This window comes from Erithacus rubecula, assembly GCF_903797595.1.
Source record: "Erithacus rubecula genome assembly, contig: SUPER_Z_unloc_7, whole genome shotgun sequence".
NCBI classification, from domain to species: Eukaryota; Metazoa; Chordata; class Aves; order Passeriformes; family Muscicapidae; genus Erithacus; species Erithacus rubecula.
This window is the reverse complement of record NW_027635539.1, coordinates 1,222,180-1,248,410: the sequence shown is the minus strand read 5'-3', so window position 1 is coordinate 1,248,410 and position 26,231 is coordinate 1,222,180. Positions and strand designations below refer to the sequence as shown.

General features: G+C 41.0%; 1 protein-coding gene across 7 annotated transcripts in view; it reads left to right on the top strand.

The window, feature by feature from the left end:
• Positions 1 to 20,529, top strand: part of MARCHF3 (membrane associated ring-CH-type finger 3) — a 54,720-nt gene extending 34,191 nt beyond the window's left edge. For 4 of the 7 annotated variants that reach the window (XM_079331699.1, XM_079331696.1, XM_079331701.1 and 1 more), the window contains 4 exons: positions 3,203 to 3,419; positions 4,118 to 4,325; positions 16,088 to 16,297; positions 19,876 to 20,529. In XM_079331699.1, the coding sequence (XP_079187825.1) occupies positions 3,226 to 3,419; positions 4,118 to 4,325; positions 16,088 to 16,297; positions 19,876 to 20,034 (771 nt within the window). In that variant the 5' untranslated portion in view covers positions 3,203 to 3,225 and the 3' untranslated portion in view covers positions 20,035 to 20,529. Of the gene's footprint in view, positions 1 to 3,160; positions 3,420 to 4,117; positions 4,326 to 16,087; positions 16,298 to 19,708; positions 19,745 to 19,875 lie in introns of those variants that run through there. The other 3 variants (XM_079331697.1, XM_079331698.1, XM_079331702.1) reach the window with 3 other exon arrangements.
• The last annotated feature ends 5,702 nt before the right edge of the window (positions 20,530 to 26,231 follow it).

Sequence of the window (26,231 nt, the reverse complement as noted above, 5' to 3'; positions counted from 1 at the left end):
TTTTTAAGTCTTGAAGCTGATTGATGCCAGCTCATGTCACATTTCTTGAAATTAATAGGGTGAACTTGTGGGAGCATGGAATAAGAAAGGTAAATGGATTTCCAAGTTTGAAGCCATGACTGAGAGGTGGAATAAATGCTATTCTTAGCAGAGGTGCTGAAGAAAAGGAAAAGGGGGCAACTCCAGGAGTATTTATTTGTTCAACATTTGCAGCCCACTTCTTGAAGTGTAAAGACCCTTTTGCCTTATGCAAATCTCAGCCACTCATGGCTTCAGCAGGAAAACAGCACTGCTTTAAAAAAATCTCTGCTGTGATAATTTAACTCCTCACCCTGATGATGCTCTGTGGGTCCAAGAATTGGGGTGAACTCATGCACAATCAGGAAGAGTGCAGCAAGGGTTCCAGTTGTATTTCAGGTCTGCAGATGGCTCGCTCTTTAAATTCCATGTCAGTGAAGTGATGCTGGTTTTTAACATCTTACTTGAGTGCAGCTCAATTGGAGAGGCGTTGCCTTGCTGGCTGGCACTTGTTGAACCTTGTGAAGTTTTTGGTTCAGAACTTATAAGCCTCTTAAATAGGAATATAGCATCATATAAATTACTATGGGGCAAAGGATGTCTTCTGCACTTGAATCTTCTGCCTAGTTTCAACATGCCCTCAAATAATTTGCTTGAGTTCATTGATTGATTTGTCATTGTTTTTACACTTACTGCATAAAGAAAATACCTGCAACACCTTTACTTTTACTCTGATACCCATAAACTCATATATACATACATGAATGAAAAACTGGGACTAGTGACAATACAGAGAAAAAAAACCAAAGAGCTAAATACTACCATACGTTCATCATGCCAAATTCAGCCACTTTTCGCAGAATTTTTTGGTGTCTGGAATAAATACTGATATTCTGTCTTGCCAAATTTAATAATGCTTGTCTTCATAAATACTATCTAAATATGTCTTCCTGCATTTGTTCTTTATTTTCTCTTATATTGAGGCATTTTTGACAGATTTTCACTTGTTTTAGGTGAAAAACTTTTTGACATAATACATGCACATGGGTAGATACTGAGTTTGGGGGGTTCTGGCTGCTAAGATTTACAGTTCTTTAATGCCGCTTTAATTTAGGATTTGCTTAGGATCTCTGTGCTTCTCAGGTCAACTAATTTTCATTATTTACCATGGGGTTCAGTATTAAAGCACAAATAATTTAATTCTATAATTGTATCACTTTTCAGGCATATGCACTGTGTGAAAATGGTTCTTCTGAATTCAGAAAAATGTTGTAACTTTCAATTTCCTTTTAAAAAAGTAGAAAGGGATTACCTGTATGTGCTCTGCCAAAGTGGGATATGAATGCAGTGCTGTAGGCAGAAATTTGAATTAACATTGCTGAGATATAACCAGATTATTTAGCTTGTGCTTTAAAGCTTTGCATTTAGTTGCGTCTTCTGATGCTCCAGCCAACTCTCCAAACTCATCAAGTGAATGATGGATGTGTTTGTAATGGCCTGGATGGTCATTTTATATGAAATTATAAACCCACTCTTGTACTTAATAGTGTCAGTGAAACAGTCAGGAAAGGAATATATAATTCTGTAGTGTGGGTCTGTAAACATGATACTTCTTAGCCTTTTTAAGTTTAATGGAGCAGCTACTCAGCAGCTGAACATCCTTGTAAAACAGTCTCAGCATGGATTTTAAAACTAAAATATTGCTGAACACCGTGGTCTCCTTGGAGAGTCTGTGGCTCTTATTCTCTTGAAATGCCTGCATCTTTTATATGTTAATGGTTTTGACATCAGGTATTTGCTTCATTTTCGTTGTAAATGAAGTACAGAGTCCGATTCCCTTCCCCATTCCCTGCACTCTCTCTGCCCTGTAAGCTGTCTCATCAGTCTCTAGCTCATTCCCTGGGGTGTGCCTGGTCTGAAAACAGCAGAGGTAATCCTGCAAAACAAATGGTCTCCAAAGCTTTTTCCTATTTTGGGAAGCCTTTCTACGAATATGAGTCCCTGTGTGAAAACTTGTGTGGTGTAAGTGGTCCAGCATCCACACCAGTCCTACAGAATCTTACTGCCAAAGACATTCCTTCAGGGGGGGCAAAACCAAATCACAAGGTTTCCTCTACAGTCCTGGAGAAATACCCCTGTTTAGAGGGTTTTATTCACGTTTGGTTTTTAAAGATTCTTCTCAGCTGCAGTACTGACACCATACAGCTGCAGTCAGTGACACAAAACACTTTTATTTGAGGGGGGAGTCATCTGATTTTAACATGGCAATATCATCATTGCAACCTGCAAGGCTTACATGGGACTGCAGCCAAGTGTCCCGAGGTATGCAAGGGAATCTTTTCCCCCTTTTGCAGAGGATTAACCCAGCCTGTGTGTGTGTGTTTGGTGCCTGACCTAAGGATATGGCAGCAGGGACACAGCCTGGTTGGAATTGGAACCCTCCACAACAAGCACACACAACCAGGAGCATCCATCCCACCAAGGCATCAGAAACTGCCCAGGCTTCATGTTCCCAGCACAAACCCTTCCTTCCCAATTGCCATGCTTGGAAACACCATGCAGAACAACCTCATAGTGATGTGAGAAAGAACAAAGCAGAGAAGAGAGACATGGGCAGGCTGTGATTTCTGCCTCACCTTGTGGCATAAATTACTGCTGCACATGGGCTGTGATTAAGGAGGTTTGTGTGACTAAAGCCCTATACAGGATTAGTTGCCAGGTCTGTGCTCTGCTGTGGGTTGGTGATAGAAGGCACTAATCAGCAGTGAAGAGTTTTCAAAAGATATTTGAAGCCAATCAGCCATTTTCCCCTCCAGTACATAACTTTCCCCATTGGTGGACAGTGGCAGCCTTTAAATTTGAAAGTGCACAAGTTGGAGACTGTATATTACTTTGAAACATTTGGAGGGGGAGTGACAAAAGGTTCAGCCTCTCTGTTTATCTCTCATGACTTCAAGAGTCTGCAGAGAGAAGAAAGCACGGTTGCTGGCCGCTGCTTGTGGAATGTGCAGACCACTTTGTTTTTGGTTTGTTGTTTATGGTGACACCTGATGTTGTAAACCCCCTTTCCTTGCTGAGTGGGAAATCTGAGGTGGGGAGTGAGGGATGCTCCTTCTCACGCCTGGTGTTGCCCAGGTGGGAGAGATGTGCCCCACAGCACCTGCCTGTCCTGGCTCCTGCCTAGATGGGGACCCGCTGCCCAACGCCATGAGGATGAGCCGCTGCAGCCACCTTCCTGGAGTGTCCCCAGAGTGCCCACGCCCTCCAGCCTCCGATGGAAAGAGCCTGCCCAGCAGCAGTGGCGGCCTGGCCAGCAGCTGTCGCCCCCAGTATGTCATGCAGGTGTCCTCCAAGGATGGGCAGCTGCTCTCGTCCGTCGTGCGCACCCTCACCATGCAGAGGTATGTGAGGGGGCAGAAGGAGGGATGGTTTAATCCCATCTGATTAAACCCCCATCCCAAGATCACAACCATCGTGCTGCACAATGTATCGCACTTCCCAAACACTTCCCCAGTTGGTGTGCTGAGCAGCCAGACTGTTTCTAGCACTAGCGTTGCAGCTTCTGTCACTGTCCAAGTGATTGAACAGTTCTTTGTGCTGCTGGTTTGGAGAGGCAGATCAGTGATGAAATATATTGTTAATCTGTGCCTCTGCAGCATGCCTCAGGCTGGCCTTGTTCTCATTAGAAGCAAGAAAGAGTTTTCTGATCTATTTGGCATTATCCAGACTCGATGCCTGGGCCAAAATTAAATTTGTACTTGCTGGTGGTGAATTGGAAAGACTTCATGGATCTTAAAGAAATGCAGAGGAAATACCCACATGCAGCCACACAGCAGGGATGTGTCTGGTGCAGTTCTTTACAGTTCTGTTGGTATCATTCCTTGATCTGCCATTCATGTTTTTCACTCTACACTTTTCCCCCACCCCAACAGAAGAGATATTTTAAGCAGGAATACCAAAAAACACCTTAAAGCATTAGCCCAGCAGCTTCAATTACTAATTACAGGGTGCAGTGCTCTTAAATATTTCTAGCTCGTGACAGACAACAAAGCCTATTGCCCCAAGCCTTGATCAGCAGTTTTCTCTCCCTCTGCTGCAGCAGCCCCTTCAATGACCGGCCCATCTGCAGGATCTGCCACGAGGGCAGCAGCCAGGAGGAGCTGCTGTCGCCCTGCGAGTGCACGGGGACGCTGGGCACCATCCACCGCAGCTGCCTGGAGCGCTGGCTCTCCTCCTCCAACACCAGCTACTGCGAGCTCTGCCACTTCAGGTTTGCAGTGGAACGCAGGCCCAGGCCACTGGTGGAGGTCAGTACGTGGTGGGCACGGCCCTGGAGTCTTAGTTTGTCTTGGTTTGGAGGACAGGTGTTTGCCAATAAAGGCAGAAGCCTCTCTTGAAATGGAAAATATAAACCGCCTCCCTGCAAATTATTACAATTTTGAAATTAAGGGGCTCTCAGGAAGAGATATGGGAATTAGGAATAACAGTTCTTTACTGGGAAAATTAAAATAAAAATACAGTGTTACAAAGAACAATCCCAAAACATTGACAGAGTCAGAAAACAACCTGACACCCTGTCAGTCAGGGTGTTGATAGCAGTCCCATTAAATGGTGGCTGGCAATCCTGGAGTGACAGACGTGGTCCTTTTGAAGCAGTGCTCCTGTAGAAGGATACAGTTTTCGTCTGAAGGTTCAGCAATGATGTGGAAAAGTTTGATTTTCCTCAGGGATCCAGTGGAAAAAGACTGCCGTGATGTTCCAAATGCCAGATTTTATTCAGGTAGGAAATGCTTGGCTCCTCCCCCTGGCTGGAGCATCTCCAGATAGGATGATTTTATCAGTCATGCAGTGGGACACAGTGACCCATTAAAATAAGGTATCTCCCTGGAGGGAGGGTGGGTTGTAGAAAAGATAAAGAACACTGCCCCACTGCTTTTTAACTGATGGTGATAGAATACATACTTTTGGTTGCATCCTGATTTGCAGGCCAAGACATAGTTTTGCTGGCAAAAATCCACTCCTGCCCTCATGCAAGCATCACAAAACCTCTGGGGTTCCACTGGGGTTTGGCAGTGTGAGAGTGGGAGCTCAGGGAGTGGCAAAACCCCTCAGTTGGGAGAAAATCAAAACAAGTTAGAAGAGTGGGATCGGTGGGCTTGCTTCACTGCAAACCTGAGTGGAGGTTTGGGAAACAGTGTGCAGCAAATTCCTGGAATTACAGCCAGCTTGGCTGTCTTCTCTCTTGGAAGAGAGGTAAGCAGGAGTTTCTGTGGAATGTGGGGCAAGTGTCTGAACTTGGCATATTAAATATACGTCAGAAATTATTCGTTTTCTTCCTGCTTCTGAGAAGTAACAAATTAGGAGCCTTAGAAATTTGTTTTACATGTCAAGCCCACAAGAAGCATTGCTCTTGTTCAGTGTCTGATATCTTTAGACATTTGTGAGTGACCTTTTGGGCTCTTCTTGCCTATGTGACAGAATCGACAATGAACTGGACAAATGTTTCTCCCTTACCAATGAAAATTCAGTTTTTGAGAACTACATATAGCAAGTCCATGAAGTTTTCCAGGTTTTAGGGTATTTTTGGTCCTCAGGAAAAGAAAAGAAACCAAACTAAGTTCAATCTCTTGACACTGTTAATGACCTTTTCGTCCTCCTTTTTTTTTTTAATTTTGGAAAAAGATGAAGCAAAATTAGGGTTTCTTTTGGAAATGAATACAAATAACCTTTGACAAAATGAATGAGAAGAAGAATTTTGTACCTGTTGGTGACACAGGCACTATATGCAGAGCTTGAATTCAAGACAAAGTGTGTTCCCTGTGTGTCTTAATTGTTGCTTTAAACTGCGTCAAAACTGGTGGAAAGAAGTACAGTATTTAAAAATGGGTAGGGGAAAGCAGCATTTTGCTTCTATCCTGTTCACAGATAAGAAGACAAAGGACAAAACTGTCTGCTGGGAATTGGGTCAGGGGATGAGCAGCTCAAGACTACCAAAATTGCTTTAAGTAGATAGGCACACTCATTTTAGGTCTAAGCCTATGGATGTCTTCACTCTTCCTCAGGATCCTCTGCAGAAGGTACATGACAGGGCATTTAGCACAAGTCCTGCACCCAGAGCAAGTCTTGGCCAGCTGATTGAGGTTGCTGTCTGGTTCTGCTCTCAGTCTTTAGTGGAAGAACAATGCTACTCTGAATCTGCCCTTTGGGAAGAAAGAGAAGGGATGCTGAAGCATCGCAGTTTGATTTTAGAGCTCAGTTTCCTGAAATTGTTCCCATCTGATGGCTCCTGGTGAGGATTGTGCTGCACAAATTGGATGTGGTGCTGGCCAAAGCTGATGATGATGATGGAAGGAGTAGAAAGCAAAGCTGACCCTGCCCAGGCTGGGGCACTGTGGTTGCTTGATTGTTCCCTGATGAAATGAGGCTTCTTTTTGGCAAAAGTGGTAATAAGTAATAGAAACAACAGCAATGGTATTTAGAGTAACAGTGGTAAATCTGCCAGTTGTTTCTCAGCTGAGGACAAATGAAAACCCTGACCAAGAACATTTCTGAAACATAGCTAAGTGCTTTTATCTTTACTACTCATTATTTTCTGACTTCTCAGCTACTTACTCCCACAGTATTTTAGTGCAGAAATTAACAGTTGGGTGCAGTTGCAGGAAAGGTCATAAAAAACCAAATCCTTTGTGATCTTACAAAGGGAATGTGTTTTCAGTTTAGAAGGAAAATGTACTTTCAAATCTCAGAGCAGCATAGACAGAGTAACTAAAATGAGCTGTATGCCAGGGGGCAAATTAAGCAGAAAATAATCGAACTTCCTGATTTCTGTCAGTGTAATTTAAATTTGTCCTGGAAGTTTCTACTTATTTAGTACACAGTGCTTTAAAATGTGAAGACTCCCCATGCAAATAATCACAGCAAAAATCTGAAAGTTCCTTAAGCAGGACTAAAGCAGATGCAAGTTGCCAGATTCCCTTATCTTCTGTGTCCTAAAAGCACTTTCATGCATGTCTGTCTGTGTTACCTAGAGCTCAGGATATGAAAGGAGGTTTATCAGGTGTAGTAGGACCATTTGTCATAAAAATCCTGCTGTAACATTTGGGTGAGGGACAAGCCAAAGTGGCCACCTGCTTTTAACACCTCATTGTGTGCAGGTTTTGGGGTAAGGCGTCAAAGTTTTCTTCGTTTAGCGAAGTAATTAGTTCTCCAAAGATTCCCCTGACCTGGATAATGGAAAGAGTAAATGAACCTCCTTTCACTGGAGATGAGTGATGAATTTTACCAATGCATTTTAGTAGGTCAAGAGGGGCTATTGTACTCATAAAGTGATTAATAGAGACTCTAAAAACCTATCCAGTAACTCCTCAACAGGCCCCATCTCACAGAGTTAATACATCCCATTCAGGGGTCAGTGACAGGTAATGAAGAAATGCTCAAAGCAATCTGTCATCATATTGATCTTTTCTCCTAGAGATCTTCCACCAGGGTGGGGAAAAAACCCCAAACAAGATGTATTTCTGGATGTTCCAAGACATGTTATATTCTTTTCCAAACTGCCAAAAAAAAAGTAGGAAAAAAAAAAAGAAAACCCCCAGCACACTATTATGTTTTCTCCTCATCACTTTGCTGCTTTCCACTGGCTTAGATATGGGTGTGGAAGAAATCTTTCAGTGGAAACAAATTGAGGCACTTCACTCGTTTTATCCAGAAATGTCACATGTGAATTTATTCCTGCTGTTAGCAGGAGAGGGTGGAGCAGCAGAGAGTTTTAAGTGGAATAAGTGGCGTGGCTGATGGTCCATCCATTTTCCTTCCTCTCTGTGTCCATCCTCATGGAATCAGCAGAGGAGCTGATCAGAGACAGCTGTGTGCTTCTCCTTTGTCTCTGCCACAGGATGTATATTTTTGTCTGAGGGAGAATCTTGTCCCTGGAAATGCACAATGTGCTGACTGTTTGATGAAACCCAAAACCCAACCACAGCAGCAGGCAGTGGTGGTGCAGCCTGTCAGGGAGACCCAGCCTCTCAACAATAAATTTGTTAAAAGGTTAATTTCCTTTTTTGGACTCACATTATTCTCCCCAAAAGGATTTGTGTTTCCACACTGAGAATGTAAATCAGGCACTACGGTGGTGATTAAGACCCTCCTTAGCCTGCAAAATGGTGCAAAATTCAGTTGGAGGAGTCAGGGTCTGAACCCACCCCTCCTACCCAATGACAAAGGAAAGGGAAATCTATAATAATCTATAATCATATAATCCATATGGTGATTGGTATGCACAAGCTGATACGCTTTGTGGCAAGCCAGCCAAGGACCTCCAAACCACCACAGTGAAATTTCTAACTGCAGTAATTCCATGACTGACTTTTATGGACCTTCCAGTTTTATATTAGCTGCCTTTTTAATGCAGCCAATCCACAGGAAAAAAAAAAATCTGCATTAGGAAAGTGTGTTATTATTCACTTAGCTGTTTTTGCTGTGTTTCAGCATGAAGATAAGTCAAGCTTTATGTATTATGTATCATCTTCATTGCAATTTCCACATTACATCTGTGTTGCTTCCACTTGGCTTAGTGCAGGAGAAGGCATGAAATGTGGCAGTACAAATATATTTATGTTCAATAATAAAATGTTTGTAGCCAGCTACTCAGTAAAAATGGTAAAAGAGTAATAAGTGACCATGTAAATCAGGCTTGTATTGCTTGTTAGTTACTTACATGTTTTAAGTCAAACAGAATTTGGTATCTGTTGGTTCACTTTTTTTTTTTTTTTTTTTTTTTTTTGGGAAAAAGAAAGCACTTAATTAACAATACAAAGCTCATAAGCAAGACAGCATGACTAGGAGAAAAAATAAAGTCAGGATAATCACAGCAATATTGGCCAGAAATTAACTTCAGTTTTTTCCTGCTGTGTTGCTGGCTATAGAGCTTATATCAGTGAGATAAAATACATTCTAAAAATCTATAAAATGTACACCAATGCATGAAGTATTTAAGATGAGCTTACATTATAAATTAAAACCTCCCAAATCCTTACACTGAAATATGAATTTATTTCCTGTGCTAGACTTTGAGTCATGATGTTTTTATCTCTCTGGATTATTTTTACTTATTATTCCTTTCCACTGTTCAGTGAAGCAAGTCATTAGCATTAAATTACTGTAATGAACAGACACCAGATTTGCTGCAGGTAGTTTATAAAAGAATCACACCTCAAGCCAGAAGGAAAATAAATGGTTCCTTAGCATAGTCACCAACCAGGAAGACTTTCATAAATCCAAGTTTGGAGGAACTGTAGCTGTCCATAGAGCATATTAGGGCTGGGATCAGATAATTAAGGTGTATTCTTCCTCCTTCCTTTCTTGACCCAAAAAATAGCAGATTAAAAGGGCAAGGTGATAGAGACATTTTTGTCTCTGTCTAGTTGTCTTTGGCTGTGAAAACAATCCCCCTCAGGCCCAACTCACACAGGGAAAATTTGAAACAGCCATGTAAATTTCCAATAGAAGTATATCTGAGTTAAACAAAGTATTAAAAAAAAAAAATGTAATAAACACCCCAGTATAGATTTAAAACCATAAAGTCTCCAAGATTCATTTTCTTTGAATGTATTTATTCTTAATGCAGTGAAATCCAGAGACCAAACCAGAATGTTCTTTCTCCTTTAAAGAAAAATTAAGTAGCTGTTTTATGTTCTTTGCAGCAAGGATTTGCTAGAATGCACAAATCTTTCTTATAGTACTGGCAGCGAGAGTGCAAACGAGAGTAAGCAACTCCCCATAAAAAAATGAGAATTTAAATTACTTGTCAGTAAACAGACTAGTCACATCTGTACCTGAACAAACCACCACATTTGTAACTGCTTGTTCCTAAATTCATAACAGTAAAGGGCCAAAAACCTCGAGGAAAGCTCCCAGGAGAAAGTAACTGAGAAACCAGATTTGCTTCAAGAATGAGGAGGATGGGGGAAAGGTGCTGGGTTTTTCAAAGTCACAGCTCATTTTGTTTTAGATAATGGATTTGGTGACTTTTCTTTGGTCATCATGGTCCTGTAAAATAGTTCTAAAATGCCCAGTTGTCATCTATCTCTGTCCTTCCTGCTGGCAGCATTTCCTTCCACTGCTGGGAGCCAGTCAAAGTTTACATTTTCTGGGAAAATAGAAGATTTATTGCATCTGTCTTTTTGTAGACCTATCAAGCATTTATTATTTATCATGTCTTTGGTTACCCACATATTTGAGCTTGTAAATCAGGATATTTACAGTGTCTTGAAATAAGTGTTGCCAATAGCAAATCTGCTTTTCTTTTTTTTTTTTTCTTTTAATGTGAAATGTGATTTTTGTTGATTTTCTTGATTTCATATATTTGTCTGCCTAACTGGGAATACAAAACAGAATGAGAGTATTGCAAATATACATAGATAGAAAGAAACACAGCTTTTCTCATAGTTCCACAGAAATCTTTTTTTCTTGACACATCCTGAAGTTTTTTTACTGATACAAGAGGCATCTCCAGAACTATAAATTAAAAGTGGCTAACAGGAAAACAGAACAGCAGTGAGCCAGACTAATGCTAAAAAATTACACTATTGTGTAATTGGACCTGCAAGACATTTAATAGTTTTCTGTAGTGCCATTTAGCAAGCTCTGCTATTTGTTTTCACTGCCAGAGAATTATGAGTCCATTTTTAGAAGCTGGGTATGTGTAATCCAGAAACTGGACCCACATCCATAAGCCATAATGTGATAGCTGCTTGGTGATGCTTTGTGTATCAGGATCAGGGGATGGTTTGAGCTGGAAGGGGCCTGAAAACTCCTCCAGTTCCACCCTTGCCATGGCAGGGACACTTTCCACCATCCCAGGCTGCTCCAAGCCCTGTCCAGCCTGGCCTTGGACGCTTCCAACAGTCCATCAAATCCATCTCTCCCCATGGAGAAGGCTTCCCAAATTTCATGATGGAACTGAATTCATTATGCATAGTTTAAATGAAAGTGTGTAATATCACATAGTAAAATTTCAAGATTTGGAGTTTTAAAATACAGTAGTGTGTAAAAAACAAAATGGATGTTTTAGGGCAAAAGTTTCTTTCTTCTTCACCTTCTTCTGAGAGAATAAGTAGTACTTTTATAATTAAATAAGAAAACCCTCATTGTGGATCACAAATGCTTAATTATTGAATTAAAAGTAAATATAGTTTAAATATCCATTCTTAAACAGTTTATGTCCAATCTTAATTAAACAGTTCAGTCTTAAAAAACCTTGTTAAAATACTTTGTCATTTTAAACTTGTTAACTAAAAGTACTGTAGCACTCACTATACTAAAAGTAAAAATTAATGAACATCTAATCCAAACACAAAATACCATTCCAAATTTTTAATCTCAACTCTAAAAAAAAAAAATCCAAAAAACCAACAAAAAACCAACAACAAAAAAAGCAATAAAGATAGGTGCAGTATTTCCCCTTTCTTCAGTCACCTGGGATCTCACCTGGCCAATTCCCTGGGCACTCTGGGAGACCCAAAAACTGAAACATAATTTTTTTTTTCAGCCAAAAACTAATTGTCAAATATTTGTTTTCCTTGGCAAAACATTAACCTAGGAAAATTTCAAATCACCCAAAATCTTTCATGACACTAAAAGCAAGCACATATACCCTTCTAGTCTGGGAAATTCTGGTTTTCAGTTACATGTAGTTAAGCCAAATTTCACAAACATTTCACTGAAAAAGGTTTAAATTAGTATTTCAAGTAAAAATACTGTTAGGAAAAAAAAGGCTCAGATGAAATTTTTCATAGATGGGCAATAAATGCCAAGAGGAGGAGCAATAAATGGTCCTCTTGGTCTTTCAAAATGTTCTTCATTCCAGATAAATATCCTTTAAAAAAAAGAGGGAATATCAGCCTTTCTGTACATAAAGCCCAAGGGAAAATGCTCCCACTGGTGGCTGCTGGCACAAAAACAGAAACCACAATAATTTCCAGCACTTCAGCTTGAGTACAGCTCCCTTCCACCAGGACTCGCTGCTGACCCATCAGCGTGAAAATGACAAAATGAACTGATAAGGTTTGATGTGCAGTGAGCTATTTTTTGCTCAAAGGACAAGGAGTTTAGAGGAGATAATGCCTTCCTGTCCTTCCTCCCCAGCTTTGTAGTGTAACTCCAGTAATATTCATAATCACTTCTCCAAGGAAAATGCACTGAACCAGAAGGGGCTCTCCAGCAGAAACAGATTGTAGCCCGAGGATCTGATCAGGAAAAACAGTGTGCACACACTTTACTTTTACATTTGTGAGTCATCTAATTGAAGTTAGACCTGTAGAGATGAGCACTTCCAGGATTTGGCCTTTGGCAGTGGTGAGGCAGCGCAGAATTGTGGAGGTGTTTTACAGCAGTGCTCTGCTGGCAGCCCATTTTATTTGGGATAAATAAATTCAGAGAGTCTGAGCCTCTCCAGGGTGTTCTGGTCCTTGCCTCTGCTGGCTCCAATGATTTCCTTCTCTGATTTCAGCTCTGCTTTGTGAAGTGTCTGCAGCAAATCTTTCTGTGTGTATTGCATGTGTGGGGTAGAGGAGCCCCAGGTGTGTTCACAGTGTTTGATCAAGTCGAATGCAGTACAACAAAACTCTTTTTCAGGATGTTAACCAAGTTCCCTCTCAAAACCGTGTCAGCTTTTAAGAGTTGAAGCCTAAGCTGCTCTTCTTGGGAGGCTGGTCCAGAGCTGGATCCTCTGAAAGATGGGGATTTTTTTTCTGATTCTTATCCTAAATTTATTTAGGGACAACTGTTATCCATCTATCCTAAGACAACCTTAAACAACACTTTTACTTCACCAATGGCCACCTTCAGTTCTCCTTTCTGGCTTTCCTCAAGATGCCACTTTTAGAGAGTGACTTTGTTAAGAGAAATGTTAACCCCCATCTATCTGAGGTGCTGGGTTCTCAAAGGGTCTCTTGGCTTGTCTCAGTCATGAGCCAAGATTGGATTTTGCATCAGGTGCTATGCTTAAAGTTCTTGAAATATTTTTTGCTGCCATTGCTGGAGTCATTTAGTGTCTTGTTACTCCAACTCCAGCTATCTGTGGATCAGGAACAGGGAACCCTGACCATTTTAAAATTTCAATTCACAAAATACCAGGCAGACCAGCATTTACTTCAAACATGACCCTTTTTATAACCTCTAATTCCCCACCACACTCCCCTAAATGGAAATTCTCCCTCTGAGAGTCTTGACTTATTGCAGAAATAATTTGGCACATTTCATAGGACGGATTTCAGAGTGTCACAGTGCAGATCTGAAGGCTTCATCTGGCCTTACATCTCGTTCTTGGCCAGCAGGGTAGTCCATACCATACTGCCACAGCAATTAATCAGCTCAGGACTTTGTTAGGATCCCTGTGTGGCTATGAGTTGCACAAAAGGATTTGCTGACTTAGCTTTCTAGTTATAAAGTAACTTGATAGTGCCCATTCCATTCCCAAAACAAATGACTGCAATCTAGAAACAGAAGCAGATTTAGAAGCAGGTGTACCCTTCTTCAGGAGAAAAATAGGTGCTGTGACTGGAATTTGTACAACCACTGAAATTGCTTAATCTTTGCTTTTGACTGATACTTCAGAGTTAACTAATGAATCCTTCTGGCTTTTTCAGATTAGACTGTAGAATTGTGATGACTTTATTTATTATTTAATACTACTCCTGCTTGTCACAGTCTCATCTAATATTTGAATTGCTTGGGTTTGACTCTTTGTTCATGTGCCACAGGGTATAAGGAGCAGCCATCAGCCTGTGAAGCAGCCCCACATTATTTTAATCTGCTCAAACCTTCAATCAGGTTTGATGGCACAGTGAAAAATGCTATTTTAATTCAGGTGCACTGCACTGTGTTCTAGTGACAGTCACAGGGTGGAGACAACAGCACATGCCTTGACATGGGTGCTCCCTCCTCTGCACTCATTATATTTTTCCTTCTTGCTCAGAGCTAGGAATTATTTCTTGCACTACCTGAGCTGCATAGGTGCCAAAATTTTGAAGTCTGTTCTGGGAAAGTGTTGAACACCTGCAGTTCCTGTTGAGGTCAAGGAGAATTGAGCAAATGCCTGGAGTTTTCTTTTCCAGGTCACCTTTCGAACAAGTGCTTTTCACAAAACCTCTTTTCAGATTTTAAAGCCTTCAAAAGCACAACCTCTACTGTCAGGTGCTTTCAATTTCTCTTGTTTTCTTGGTGGTTTCACATTGCAGGGACTCTTGGAAATAGAGCAAGGGGAAGGTTGCAGTCAGAAGCAACCAGATACAACCTGGAGTTGTGCATAAACTCTTGGGGCTGTGTGAATGGATAAAAGCTCCAAGGAAAGTAGTGTGAGACTTTGCTCACTTTTTAGCATTCTCTTTAAGGCAACAGCAAAATAAAAAGATGTTCAAATGTAAATGTATGGCCCCTTATTTTGCACAAGTTCTGCTGAAGAAAATCCTGCTTGCAGCCTATTGCTGTTCTCCCCCTCATACTGATGGGATGGAGGGGTGAGGAAATGGCTGTGTGGGGGTTCAGCTGCTTGCTGGGGTAAACTGACCATGGCTGGTTACTATTTTTCCTGACTAAGAAGAAGAAAAAAACATTATTGAACCTTCCTCTTTAACTGGTATCTTCCCTTACAACTTCTTGCTCATAGCAATGCATAGCTGGTTTTCAAGCACTTTGCACTTCCTCAGCATTTCAGAAGTATTCAAGCAAGTTAAAAGCCTGCATCCTGAAAAGCAAAAACAGTTTATGAGCATGTTTTCTGTGTTCTAAAGTCCTGAGCTGTATGTGAGACAAGACTTCTACTGCCATGTGTAACACACTTAGAGAAACAAGAGGACCAAAGTGTTCAAGGATGCATGAGCCTCTTCTGGTTCTGCTAGTCCCAAAAACCTATAAAAGGATCCTGAAGAGCAGGTTTGACCAAACCCTATGGCTCATATTGGCAAAAATTTCAGGGGTGGGTAGTTTTTCTGTTCAAATATTGACTTGTGTGCTGAGGGTTGTTGTTTTTTTCCCTTTAATTAAAAGGCCTCAATGTACTGTTGTAGGAACTTCTCTCACCTCTGCTATCTCAAATCCTGTTTATAGAAATGTGGGCGTGTGGGCTTAATAGCTGTTCAATCCTAACCTTTACTCCAGCAGCTGACTTTCAGGCACTCTATTTCTCAAGATTAACACTCTCTTAATAAAAATAGCCTGTGTGCATTGAAATCTGCTTAAATGTGGGTCTCTGAAAACAAGTTGAAAATGGCCTTGTGAATGTTATGAGTTGAATGTAAAAAAAAAAAAAAAAAAAAAAAAAAATCCTAAAATAGCATGGAAAACATTAAAACATTTTCTGCATGCTCGTTTACACATTAAGAAGGGAGTTTTTCAAAGAAGCCAGTGTGCAAATTCTAGGGGCTGCACTACATAAAACACCTCTCAAGGTGATCTAATATAATGGGTACAGCCAGAGGTGGACACCTGCAGGAAGCAAGGGGGAGAAATTTAGGTCTCTAGTGCTGCCCAAAGCCAAAGGAAAACCTTGCAAAATATATTAAGATTGGTAAGGTATAAAGCAGCTCTTTAATGAAAGCTTTCATGTGTACTAATTATAGGTACACATGTGAGTGATACAGGATTTTAATAAGGTTAATTAATTAGTATATTGAGCAGGTACATCAAATAAGAGACCAGTTGCCCTAAGTTATGTCCCTTGGAATTCATCCAGGGGGTTGTTTGCCCTATATTTTGTTATATCTCTCAAATCCTGGTGAAAAACAAGGTATCCTGGTTAGAAGTTCTCTTCCTAAGAATGAGACTAAACAGCATTTAAAGTGTTAGAAAGGGCTTGGCTTGTGATTCTGAAATGTGAGAGAGGGCAGGAAAAGCACCAGGAACTCTACAGCTACATATTAAAAATCTGCAGGGCCTTGAGAGGCATCCCTAGGAACACCCAAAATCACGTTCTGCTTCACGCTGAGTCCTCCAAGGGTGGGTCTGTGCTTTGATCTGAGGGTAAAACACCATCCCTGTGCTGACCTGTGCCTTGTGTGTGCTCTGCCTGCAGTGGCTGAGGAACCCTGGCCCCCAACACGAGAAGAGGACTCTCTTTGGGGACATGGTGTGCTTCTTGTTCATCACCCCTCTGGCCACCGTGTCGGGCTGGCTGTGCCTGCGGGGAGCTGTGGACCACCTGCACTTTAGCAGTAGGCTGGAAGCTGTCGGCCTCATTGCACTCACTGTGGCACTCTTCACTATTTACCTCTTTTGGACCCTGGTAAGTGTCAGGGATTTTGTTTAACTCGCAGGAAAAAGGGGAAGAACAAGTTAATAGCGCCGAGCGCTCTGAGCATTGCATGGAACATTGCTTCTGTAAGTGCAAATGCACCTGCAAGAAACCTGTTGTTTCCACACCATTCAAGTCCCCTGGAACATCAGAGAGACAGTTTACTTGAGGGTAAGGATTCACAAATCCCAAACACCAGTGGGGATGGCAGGAAGGAGACAGGGAAGTAGCACAGAGGAGTTCAAGATGCTACAGGAGGGAGTTTTATCAAATGTGATGTGCAAAGGGTGAAGGCACAGCACACACATGCATAAAAATAGTTAGGTGAGCAACTTGGCTGCCACAGAGGACCCAGATTTTATTCTAATACAACATTAGGCCAATGGCAACATATTGCCAATTTTACAATTCAAAAGTGTCGGATGTGGGGGAAGCAGAACATGCCGGTGCCCTGGTCAGTGAAAACAGAGCTGTCTCTAACAGACCTTCAGGTTAAATTGCATCCTGCACCCCAGCACCAGTCATTGGCATGCCAGTCCATCCTGAGAGCCACTTGTTCAGTGTCAAGTTGTTGAACTGAGGTCATTCGGTGGCCCCAGTGCACTGACAGGCAGCTAGCCAAGCAGAAACAGTGGACAGCTGCCAAAATGAGTGTTCATCCAGCCATGCTCACTGAAAAGCCCAGGTTAACACTGTGTTTGTTTCATACCCCTTTTTGTGCAGTGGGAAGAGCAGGGTGGGTGCAGAGGGAGAGCACTCACAGCACTGCAGTCAGATGCTGCCTGGGGCAAGGAAACACATCCCACATGCTGGGGCATGGCCACATGCCACAGGGCCAGCACACAGCTCTGCCCCTCCTGGGTATGGCTGTGCTATATTCCAGACCCCTTCCAGCAGATCTGGACCCGTGTGAGCTGCTGAGGGGGTGGCACTTTTTATAAACTGCATTGGTAGAGGAAGAAACCCCCTGTGATGAGCCCTGAGGAAAAGGGGGGGTGAGGGGATCACAAAAACCCCACACTTCCTCATGAGTATTTCCAAGAAAGCTGGGAAAGGTAACATCTCATGTACACATTTGTGAACCCTGTCTCACCCACAGAGGAGTGCAGGCGGGAGGAAAAGCTCAGAGTTTTGCATCAGCCTGATGAGCTCAGTGCAGTTCATCTTTTTGTTGTTTCTGCTTTGCTGTGGAGCAGCAGCACTCCCTTAGGACAGACCATGCACTCCAGCAGTGAGGCCACACTTGTCTTCCCTGCAGTGCTGGGTGTAGATGTTCCTGGCAGGTATGCAAGCAAATATTGTTCAAATATCCTTTGTGTATGGTTGTCTTAGAAACCAAAAGGCTGAACAATTTGCCTAACACACTTAATTCACCACCACCAAAACTGCTGGAAGTGGTAAAAGGCATTTTTTTTCAGATGGATTTAATTAGCTATGCCACATCAGCTTATTCGACCTTGCTTATTAAGACTGCAGCATCTCAACTTTGGGTATTGCATTTGCAGAGTAAGAGGAAAAAATCCCTTCTATTCACTTCACAAATTTTACCCCTTCAAAAGCATGCAGAGAAGCGTGCTATTGGCTCTTGGAGAACATGATAGTGATAGTTGCCTGATGCAAATGCATACCTTGGCTAAATGAATGGAAATTCAGTATCTTAGATGCTCACTCAGCTGTAATTCCACTCTTAATTGTTATTTAGGGCAGTAGGAGATGGATAGGTAAGGAAGCACTGCGTTCACCTGGGGAAGGGCAAGGCAAGGAGGCCTTTAGGGGACTGGATCACCAAATGATTGAAGCTGGGAGGCAAAATAACCTTCCCCTCAGTGACATAGGAAAGCCCAGTCTGGTTTGCCTTGTGGAGGGCTCCAGGCTCCCCTTGTCATGCAGGAATGAATGGTTCCACACACAGAAGTGTTAATTCCATTGAATTCTTCAGCAGCACTTTGGGAAGTGGGAGAATCCTGTTACATATCTGTGGCTGTGCAGGGAATTGGTTCATTGCTGTGGGGTAAATGACACACAAGATGATACAATATTCCTTTAGGTCCTGGGGAAATTAAGAGAACTAAAACTTTGTTTTACTTCCAGTAAATCAGTTTTCCTTCTCTGGAGGCAAAAGCTGGCATACAGATTATTTACACATCACAGTAATCCCAGTGAGCAATGAATAGCAGAAGGGATGCTATTTTTAGCATCAAAGAAGCTGTTTTTGTCCCTCCATCCCTTTAAAACAGACAAGTTACCCATAAAAAAACTGCTGCTTTTTACTTTGTATTTTAACACACATCAAAAAAAGGTAACTGGTCCTCCCAAGAAGAAAGATCCAGACACAAAAAGGGGATTGTCACTTAAACAAAGAATTCAGGGCCAATTTTCTTTCTTGTATAACATACATACCTGGTTTAACAATGCAGCTGCTACTCAAAGAACCTCACATTCAGCTGCTAGAATACCCAACCTGAGCTCCAGCTCACTCTCCAGAGGCTGTCACTGCATTTTACAGGGCATCCACCTTTGCAGATGTTGGGGTGTTTTAACCTCCTCACTACTCCAGTTGGTTTCTGCTGCTCCTGCAGTGTCTTTTGAGAAGAGATTTCCCATATTGTGTCATACACACTGCTCCACAGAAACAGAAGATGCAGGTTGCTTTCCTTCAGGGGGGAGGAGAGGAGGTTGAAAGTTGGAGGAATCAATCTGAAGTGCTTCCTTTGCAAAACTACTTAGTAAACCAAAGCTTTATAGCTTTCCTTCAGACATCTGTAAAGAGATCTAACTTGAAAAAAGAAAAAGAAAGGATTTTTTAGCCCTTGTAGGACAACATTGAAAGGTACACTTCTTTATTTAAAGGCACCTTGTTTTGGAGTAAGGAAAGGATACAGTGCTTGGGTCAACTTCTGTCCACACCTCAAGAACAAAGCAATCATCACTTGGCATGTTTCTCTCAAAATTTACAGTTTGTTGTTAGTTTTTGTTGTTGATTTTTTTTAACTGCACATATACATCCTCTTACACAGCTGCAAATCCCACAATGCTTGGCTGCCACTAAAACAAATTGGAAACTATTTCCTAAAAAAATTGGGCCAAGCTGCCTCGCATCTCCACAGCAATCACACATTTCCACAATAATGTTGAAATCACCTGATAACAACAACAAAAATTTTCAGAGGCAATCTAAATTTAGACACACATATTGTCAGCTCACTGCCTCTGTACAAGCCCAACTTTGCTGCATTCAGCAGTATTACAAGGTAGAACACATGTCTCTGTTCATCTGCCTGCAAAAAATAACACTTTTTGTCAGTTTAGCAACCTGTAGCAAGACAGGATATCCCAAATTCTCATTCCATGTGTGCCAACAGCTCTTGTGAAAGGCAATAGCTGGATGTCTGATTTTTTCAGGCTGTGGAAAAGAAGAGATAAAATAGGCACAAGCTGCTTTTCTCCTCTACTGAGGCATCTTGGGGCATGGTGGGTCTCTCTTTCCAGGAGTTTTCACCCATTTTTGGGTTTGGAGCCCTAGCAGGGTGTCAGTGACTGAAGGTTGCTCCTGTCCCTTGTGCCCCCAGGTGTCCTTTAGGTACCACTGCCGGCTGTACCACGAGTGGCGTCGGAACAATCAGCGGGTGATGCTGCTCATCCCAAAATCTGCCAACATCCCCTCCACTCAGCAGTCCCTGCTGGACCTGCAGCCCCTCAAAAGGAGCTCCAAGGAAACCATTGTGTGATTTGGGGTGGAGCTGTGCACTGAAGATGGTTTTTTTTGTCTCAGACTCGTTGGGTTCGGGCAGCATCCAGCACCCAGGAATGTGCAATTTGAATTTACAGACTGACCTCAGAGGGATAAATCACAGTCAGAATTCAAGTTTATGGATGCTGCAGTCATTTGTGGTGTTTGCTAAGCTGCCAAATGTGTTTAGTTAGCAGGGACCCTACAGATTCTGCAAGTATGTTAATTGTTGCATCATCAAGTGATGCAAACTTTTTTTATTGTTTAAAGTATTAAACTGTGGTAATTAACAATGCAAAACAGGTTTAAAAAGTGCTTTGTTTTTATCACTTCTTCTTCCTACAGTACTGTTTCTTTAGGCAGCTGGACAGTAACCAATATTTATTTCTGCTTCCTAAAGCATAGCAATGACATTTCCTCATATGATTTTATCTGCAGGTCCGTTATCCCAGTGTTTTGATTATTAAAATTTGTTTGCAATGAGCTCTACAAATTGGCACATTATTTAAATGCTACAAAGTGATTAGAAAATTCTATTACCCTTTTCCTGTTTGGCAGGGAGGGTCTGATGGGGAGATTCTTCAGTTATGAATCCAGCATGCACAATAGAGAAATTAGGCAAATTGCAGTAATCTTCCTATCAAAAGTATTATAGCTTATAGCACTCAGGATAAAAGAAAAATTTACTTTTCCGTGAAGAAGGACCACATTCTTCAGTGAAGTGCACATTCTGCTGGTATGGATTCAAACTCAGACAATTTTTTCTGCATTTACACCAGTCTGAATTTAACTTTACAGCTTACTTTTGTATAGGGGAAGCTCTGCATACATAATGAACGAGATCATCAGATATGTTTTAGGATGCAGGGACTTGTCTTGCATAAAGAACAGCATTATTTTAAAGGAGCAGAAACTCCAGCTTGAGAGGTAGGATTTAGCAGTGTGTGCAAACCCTGACCTCTCATGGTAGCAGAGAACAACAAAAAAAAAAAAAAAAAAAAAAATTAAAGGATTTAATATATTTTCTGTGGTGAACAAATTGGAATTGGTGTAAAGATCAGACCTTATTCCTGGGTGGCTTTATCTGCTTCCCTTTGGTTCCAATTAATTCACCAATTTTTCAGTCCCAGGAAATAGACTACAGATAGACTTATTTTAAATAACTGCACAAAATCTCACTACCAAATGCTGCTAGAATTAGAAATCCATGCAGAGCCCCTCTGAACAGCTGAATTTCTTTGAATTGTGCATGGATGGTAATACCACCACGTGCTTTATTTTCCAAACCCTGCAGGAACTGAAAATCAAAAGGAAGACATAACAGGAAGGCTAATAATTCATTGTTTGTAAAATTCATGGTATTATGGGCATTTACCACCAGACAAGAAGTTACCTGATTATTTTGTGTCTGCTCTGTGTGTGGGGGGAAAAGCTTAATGCACCAAGACAAATCTGTTAAATTTCTTTATTCTGTCTATGGACTAGTCTAGCTTTGAGTGTGCAATTCAGCAATGTTCTTTGTAACTGTCAGTCATGGGGATAGGAGAATCATGGGGATATAAAGCAATAACAGCCTCATTCCAATAGAAAGGTACTTACAGAACAAGGGTGTGTAGGGAAATCATGAACCTGCAGATCTGTACTCACCAGTCTGGCAAGGCTGGGGTTGCTCGTGTTTGGCCTTTTTTTTTTTCCACACAAGGCTCTGAGGATAAGGACGTCACAATCTCTGTGATAGCCTAAAACCTGTAGTGCTTTATTTATTTTTTTATACCTCTTCCCAAAGGTAAATAACTATTTCGAATGAAGACTGAACATGCACTTAAGCAGAATTCCAGATTTAAAAAATCTGCTGGCCAGGGGCAAAGAAATGAAGCAAGTCTAGCTGGGTCAGGATGCTGTGTTTTAATGTCTACACACATACTTTAGGTAAGCTTTATTTAGAACTTTATTATTGCTCTCAAATTCTTTGAGAGAATTGTTATTCTCAGTGAGTAGTGTTATTAGCTTTGCCTCATGATACCAAAAATTAGGGTGACAGGGAATTTAAGTGGCAAAACATTCAGGGAAACACTTAATCAAGTGAAGCTGCAAGGTCTATGCAGAAGATAAATGGTTTGGCCCAGCTCATCTGTTTTTGGTTGTTTTTGTTTGTTGGGGGTTTTTTTGTTGTTGTTCTTTTTTTTTTTTTTTGTGTAAAGACAACTTTGTTTACCTGAAGAAGGCATATTGAAGCAGAGAGAAAAAGTATGGTCCAATTTAGCACACACATTAGCTTGATGCAGCAGCACAGCAGAACTATCTGAAGTCATGGATTTTCTTGGGGGAAAAAAAAGTGGCAGGAAAGATCCAGTCAGACACCACTGCATTAAACCCATGAAAAAAAAATAATAATTAAAAATAGCATACTTGTATTCTCCCTTGTTTCTCCTAAAACACAGTAACTGGGAGGTCAGAGATTTCTTAATCCCACTTCTTCTCTGAAGATTTACAGACAGAAAGACCTGCCAGCTGGGAGCTGACTTTGCTTCCATGAGTTGATGCTAGAGATGCCACACCAAGCCCAAATTTCCATGAAAACCTGGATTATTACAGTAAACACTCTTCAACAGCAGCAACACCCATTTCTCTCTGAATAGATGTGAAAGGGAGAATAAACCACAGAAGCCACAACCAGCAAAGCTCCTGGCAGTACAATGACACCAGTGTTATGCTCTCCTTAAAAAACAAAATTAATTAAAGAATATAATTAACAAAATGATGAGTGACCACCTTGTTACTTTTTTGACTCACTCAACTTTCCTCAGCAACTTTGTGCTTTCTTCTCATGCAGCTGACCTTGTAATTCACATTCCTTTTCCAGATAAGTTACATAGAAGGAACAATATTCAACACTCTTTGAGCCAGTATTTTAAGCTGCAAATAGTAAAAGCTGCCCGTTCTGATTCAGAGTGAATTGCAAAATGAGGAAATTCTATGTTTTTTTACATAGTATTTTCCTTGCAGGATTTGCCCATCCCATTACATAAAGATTTAGAAATACCCCAGCTTTCTTTCCAGCTGGAAGGAGTTCACAACAGAAAGAGTTAATAAAGATACTTCAGTTTTTTGGTGTTGTTTGGGGGTTTTTTGGTTAGTCAACTGAACAGTTCTGCCAGACTGAGACCTCAAAATATTATTTACATTATCATTACTTTAAATCAGCTTTGCACCAATACAAAGTCAAACAGGGCAAAGTGACAAGTCTGCATAAAGGGGCTCAGAGCCAATATATGCATCTGGCCTTTGATGTAATGGGTACCATCTGAAAAAGGTATGACAACAGAGACTGGAATCATGCACTAAGTGAGCTAGAGCAGTTCTCCTTTTGAAGAAGAAAAACAAAACAAGCCCGTTAAAAATTAGACTTTTTTACTTGTTACTTTCTGTGAGATGGCGCTTAATTTAACATTGAACTGGTTAATTAAAGAAGTATTTTCCTTGCAAGCACAACTGAGCCCTGCCTCTTTACTGCCAAATTGGGTATTCAAAAGTTATCTTTAAAAACTACAAAGTCATGGAATCACACAATTCTTAAGGTTGGAAAAGATGATGCATTGAGTCCAACCATTGACCCAGCACCATGCTGACCACAAACCATGTGTCCAGCTGCCAGATCCACACATTTTTTGGACACTCCCAAGGGTGATAATTCTCCAATGAAGACTCTTTCCCTAATATCCAGTTTAAATCTTGCATGGCACTGCAGGGGTTTGCTGTGACCTAAGGGCAGGACACAGCAGTTGCCCTGGTTGTCTGTCCCTCACCCCACTGGGCTGATCCCATGGATCCAGCCTGTCCAGACCCTCTGCAGAGCCCTCCTGCCCTCCAGCAGATCCACACTCCAATTTAGTGTTATCTGCAAATTTACTGAGCAAATAAATTCCAGAATTCACTCCAGATCAATAAACAATAACCAGAGCTCATCCCAACACAGCACACACTGATGATGACACCTCAGTAATCCACTGTGTTATTCCACATTTCAAACTTTCACATGCATTTCCACATGGGACAGTTTTTTCAAAACTTAAGGGTTACATCTTTCAGTCCTTAACCTGGTTAAATCTTTTGCTGACAGCCTCTCCTCCACACCTCACTTGTGGCAAGGCTGCAAAATCTTTGTCCTCCCTTTGGTGTTGAAAGGTTACAGAACCGAGAAGAAGTTTCTTTATTCTGAGTTTACCAAATACTTTCCCAGTAAAACTTGTCAAAATTGAGAATAAATTTTGATATTCTATGTACAACATGGCCTTAGGAGCAACAACAAAACACACCACCCTTAAAAACAAGATGCTGCAGTTGCAAGGGAAACCCAATGTCACAGTTTCATTCCACGACTTCTTTTGATATGCAGAAAGTAAGACTTGCTTGCCAGTAATTTTTTTTGTTCTGCAAGGGCAGAACAGCTATGAAAACTCACACCCAAAAGTTAATATTTAATTGTAGGGACATTCTGTCAATTAATCAGCATAAGCTGAAATGTGCCTTCCTTTATTAAAGCCCCAAATGCAGCTTTTCTTCAGGGTTAACCACACTGTGTTTCTATCAGAAATCCTGGATTTATGCAAAGCTGCAAAAAAGAAACCAGGAGATCAGCAAAAGGCTCTCAATAATTGCACACCAAGCAAAACCTGGGATAAATAGCTAACTCCTGCCATAATCCTGTGATAGAGCTAGTTGAATATTATAAATAATTAAGTGTCCCAGCATTTCCTTGATGTCAGCCATCATATACCAGGAAAGCCTAAATAAGCATTCACATCCATCACACACAGCCTCCACTCCCTGTCTAAAAATCCATTATTACCAGCTGTCCTTTTTGGAACAGGGGCTTTAAGAGCTTTTATTCTCCATCAACTACTTGATTTCTTTGCCTGGAGAAAAATCCTCCATAGTTACCACGAGGCCATTTCCATAAAAGCAGCAGCATTTTTAACTTGAAGTACAGACACTGCTTACAGTGCAGTATGAATATGAAACACAGTGTTTCACAGATATAAACTATCCTTTTCAATACTGAAATCCCCAAATTAGTACCAAATGATACACTGGTAAGACAACTTTCATGGGACAAAATAAATTAAGATCAGCATTTAAAATTGCATAATTTATAGAAGAAAATTAATAATGAGGATCTGTTTAACAGAACTTACATATTAATTTCTCTGTATTTTCCTATCTGCTTGGACAAATGTGATGTACATACGCAAATCACGGACACGGAAATCCAAAGCAAGAAACCAGTTTTTATCACAAAACTGCTGTCAACAGCACCATGAACTAATTTGCACAGTTTTGACTACAGTGATTTTTATAATGAACATTGTAAAAAGAATGCAGTTCACAGGTTTGCTGCACAGGCCAAACCACTTGTTTCCTAAATTCCTAATCTGCCTTTCACAGAAATGAGTATATTTGAGCAAAACATTTCTGGTGAAGTGTTTATCCAGCTCCAAGCACTAAATTGCTGAAGAGTTTTCACCTGCAGGAAGTACAGGAAGTGTTAGGTTGTTGCTGTACAAGTATTTAAAAAAGACAATCAAAACAACACCTCCACCTTGTGGCAGCATGTTCCACAGTTGTGTTTCCCAACACACTCTTCTGATAATTTACAGGAATTCCTGTCACAGCAAAGAAAAAAAGAAAAATTATGCTAAAATTAATTTTTCTCCCATTGTCATCGAAGAACAGGATCTAACAAAGCTATAAACAAGAATCTGATCTTGCAGGAAATTTCCTACCATAACTTAAGAATTGTCCCCCTTTCTACCTTCTACTGGCACATGAAATGCCACCACACTGGTCACCAGAAAAGGGCTCATCCAAGATGAAAGACATGCAAAAAAAGTCTTAATTTTGCCACGAGAAAAAAAAAAAAAAAAGTCAATTAAAAAAATTTCAATCAACTTCCAAAATTCTGGCCATGCACTTAAAACAAGACATTCAGGCTATGTCAAAGATAATTACTTCACAGCACTTCTAAACTTCTGTTCATGTCACTGTGCTTGCTCAAATTGCTTAGCCTGGTACTTGCAATATGCAGTAAAAGCCAGTCCAGCAAGTACAGAATCACAAGCAAAGATGAACACAAATACAACAGAGTGTGAATAAAGCTCTAAAGAATTAATTTTCCAAACGTGAAGCGACATCAGT